The sequence below is a fragment of the Phytophthora infestans genome, genomic scaffold, assembly GCF_000142945.1.
Source record: "Phytophthora infestans T30-4 supercont1.6 genomic scaffold, whole genome shotgun sequence".
Classification (NCBI taxonomy): Eukaryota; Oomycota; class Peronosporomycetes; order Peronosporales; family Peronosporaceae; genus Phytophthora; species Phytophthora infestans.
In genome coordinates, this window is record NW_003303753.1 from 4,697,496 (window position 1) to 4,701,263 (window position 3,768).

Genomic DNA, 3,768 nt, shown 5'->3' on the forward strand with positions numbered 1-3,768 from the left:
TCGGCATGAAGATTGCGGTCTGGTCCGGCTCCGAGTACAGCAACGCATCGCTAAAGAGCATCTCTCCAACGTCTTGAACCTATCGGTCACTACAGTCTGGAATTGGCTCTGCCACTTTGCACTTGTGCTCGTTGCAGGGAACCCGAAGATGCAATACTTAGATTAATGCATCGATGTGAGCTGAGAAAATTAAAAAATCAATTATTTGCAAAACTTCGCAAGTCACGATTGTAGTTCAGAAACATTATCATCTCGAGCCTGGCTGGAGACATTCGCTTCCGTAGATCAGACAGCACCAGCTTAGCGAGAGAGAAGAAGCGCTCACACTCGTTAGACGTTGGCGGGATGTACGCGACGTCGACGTAGTGCGCAATTGCGTTTCTTGAACGCCGCTCTCACAATAGAACGCTCTTCGGCGGCTCTTGAAGACGACCGTTCGAGATCAGGCGACCTAAATTCAGCGCAGGCTAATTTTTCTGCGACGTTCAGCGCGTCCCCACGCTGTAACTTGACTAGACCTTACTCTAAATTGGGGTTGTTCCCGTTGTTGACAGCCATAAATTAATAATTAAATTAAAAATTAGGATTAATTTTTACGCATATTATTTTTTCGGGTTCCCTGGCTCGTTGCTGTCAAGTGAAGCCTCAGTGTCTGGAATGTCGACACTATTAAGCTGAACTCGGTCGTGTTCGACGCGGAAATTGAACCACCGCACCAGCTTAAATAGTAGCGTGTTGTTGTTCAGTAGTCGACGTGAACACTCGAGAACTTTTTCACATTTCACAGTCGAGAACGCAGGTCTCCACATGAGCGGTTCGGCTTGAGCCTCCGCCACTAAGGACGCTTGTTGCGCATGTTTAGCAGGGATCTTGGCCTGCTCCATCTAAAAGATCATCGTTCTCACTCTCCATTTTGTTTGTCTCCACGTAATTTTAAATGAGCGACAGTTCGACGAGCGTGTATATCTATCTATTTCTGTATCTTCAACACTTCAATACTTTGGCAGTGATCGTGCTATTGTGGTGGTCGTATATTTTAAGGTGGTGGTGGTGACCCGTTTTCTGTGTGTGTGGTCCCGTCCACATTTTGGGTGGATCTACACTTTTTTTAAATAGCAGTACACATAATTTAAAGTGGCAATAACCCGGACTCGGCAATCGATGCTCTCCGCGAGCAGGCGACATTGAAGACTTATTCGTGGGAGCGCGCGCTGTCCTCTTCTTTCCATAACTCCCACTGTATGCCACTACGTTAGCAGCTCCTTTGCATCACCAGGAGGATGAAGATCAGATAAAGGCTCTACGGACTCCGTAGTACAATCTAAGGCTTGGAATAACGAGTATTCTGAATAAATGACGGATAGATTACCGATCGATTTTCCAAATACTTTTAATCCAGTGGAATAACGCGACCCTTCGTGGGATATATATCTGGACGAAAATAATTCAATTCCAAAGCTTCTGAGCTATTCCAGAGCTAAAGCACCGTGTTCAATTTGAAGAACTTACTGATGTGCCACTTGTAAGTAGAGAGACCTCGCGTCGTTCGCGCTTCGGCTTCTCCTATCATAACCAGCCAGGAGATCAAGCTATAACACACTAATCGTTTGACGGGCACAGCTAATTGCCGCGCTGTGACGGGATATATCGATGATCCGATACGTGTCGCTGCCTAAGCGTCGACTTGAATCGCCAGCAATACATGTACATTTTTGCAATATCAGGAGTGTTGTTGAGCCCATACACGACTATGGTCATCAGAGCTCCCCATGCACTGTCTAAGGCCGAAATGTGAGGCAAGCACCAACGCTCCACATTTCATAAGTAATCCGTCTTTTCGCTGGTTAATCAAGACCTTGATCTTGTTTGAGTGCATCTGCGTCCAGTATCGGGTGGAGTCTGGCTGCCCTCACGCACCAAAAAAATCGACGCCATCTGAACTGCCGCCGAAGTGGTCGGAAGACTTGTCGGGAGTAGTCAGCCACTCTTCAATTGGCATCAAACCGCTCACAGCTCGTTCATCGCAGAAATGGCCATCGAAGAGGAGAGTTCGCTTGATCTCACCCCGACGTTCGGACTCAATGCACTAGCAGCACTGGCCACCGTGCTTGGTGGGTGTGTCATCTTCAGCAATAAACTACTGCAACTGGCCAGCCCGATGTTCATGGCCGTGCTGCTCAGTGTATCTGCCGGTATCACAATCTTTCAGGCTCTCGTGGTGCTCTTCGCGAACTCGTTCAAGGAGTTCAACGACGCCTTCAGTCTCGACGACAATGAAAGCAACTCGAGCAAAGATGACGAAGATCAGGGCAACGCGTGGCTGGCGGCCACCGGCTGCTTTGGTGGCGGTATCCTCGTAAGCTACATAGTCGACTTCATCGTTCAAAAGCTCACTCCAGGTCAAAACATGAACGGCACGGCGCGGATGCAGCCCGAGCGCTTGTCCTTTGAAGAAGGCACGTTCGAAGTCAAGCCACCCGTAGAACTCGTTCAGAATCAAGGCAGCGACGTGTTCATTAAGATGGACGAAGCAGCGAAGGAGAAGCTGCAACGTATGGGCATTCTCAGTGCCATCGCTGTGGGTATCCACAACATCCCGGAGGGTATGGCTACTTTCGTGGCTTCGTCGGAGCACGCGTGGATTGGGCTGTCCCTGGCGATTGGTGTAGCTCTACACAATCTCGCGGAGGGTATTGCCGTTGCTACCCCGATCTACTTTGCGACGGGTAGTACATGTCGTGGGCTGCTGTGGTGCTTCTTGTCAGCTGTCGCACAACACATTGGTGGGATCATCGCGTTCGCATCGCTAGGGATGGATGCCGACAACGAGACACAGGGCATTCTCTACGGACTGTGTGCTGGCATGCTCTGCGGTATCAGCATGAAGGAGATCATACCGACTGCGTACATGTACGCTAATGGCAGGATGCACCTCGTGTCGGCTGGCACATTGGGTGGCATGTTGATCATGTCCTCTGGTCTTATTTTCTTTAAGTACGTTGGTGTGTAGCTAGTAAACCGGTTAAATAGCTGTTTCTGTGAAAATGAGTCCATGTATTATTATACCGGTACGTGTACTGCAAACTGGTCAATTTCCATCAAATGAATTGTATTTTTAACCGGATCCGGCGTAATCCGGTAGTCGAGACAGGTATCTGTACTCCGTAATGGTAACCAAATATCAAATAATATTTTTGATATTAATAGTACTATTTTTAACTCTAAATATTAATAGGAGTAAAAGCTAACCTGCTAGCTTCATATCAGCTCGGTGATTGTTAAAATATTAGCTATTACTTCAAAAATATGATATTTTATGATATTCTCCACTTAAGTACATTTCATGCCACACCTCACCCTTACTGAACCGAGGGCTCACAATAGAACTCTTTCGGTCAGGATCTACAGTAGAACATCAGTAGGCTTTAAGACTAATGAGTATTTGCTCTAGTATTTCACTGTGACACAGACAAAGGCGATCGAGATGGAAAACTGCAAACGCTTGCAGCTGTTTAACGTTGATAGAGCGAAATCAAGACATTTGTTCTTGTTCTCTACCGATCTCCTCGTCCAAATCGTGCGTCTAATAAACCTGCTGCCTATGGCGCTAAATTAATGCGCTCAGCAGTGCCAACACACGACGCCAACCTTGCCGTCACTCTCACAATTGTCCCTCCCTCACGGTTGATTAGTAATACTTCAGCTAGTCGAGAGTTAACGACACATGATTGGTTCATTTAGCCTGATTACCGCAATCCTTAAAATAAA

The 3,768-nt window shown here is 47.2% G+C and overlaps 1 protein-coding gene across 1 annotated transcript; it reads left to right on the plus strand.

Annotated features, from left to right (window-relative positions):
- Positions 1–2,029: 2,029 nt before the first annotated feature.
- On the plus strand, positions 2,030–3,010 carry PITG_05067 (Zinc (Zn2)-Iron (Fe2) Permease (ZIP) Family; the record flags this gene model as incomplete). The annotated part of the gene is made up of 1 exon (XM_002905689.1): positions 2,030–3,010. One exon carries the CDS (start codon positions 2,030–2,032, stop codon positions 3,008–3,010), a length of 981 nt encoding a protein of 326 aa, XP_002905735.1.
- Positions 3,011–3,768: the final 758 nt, after the last annotated feature.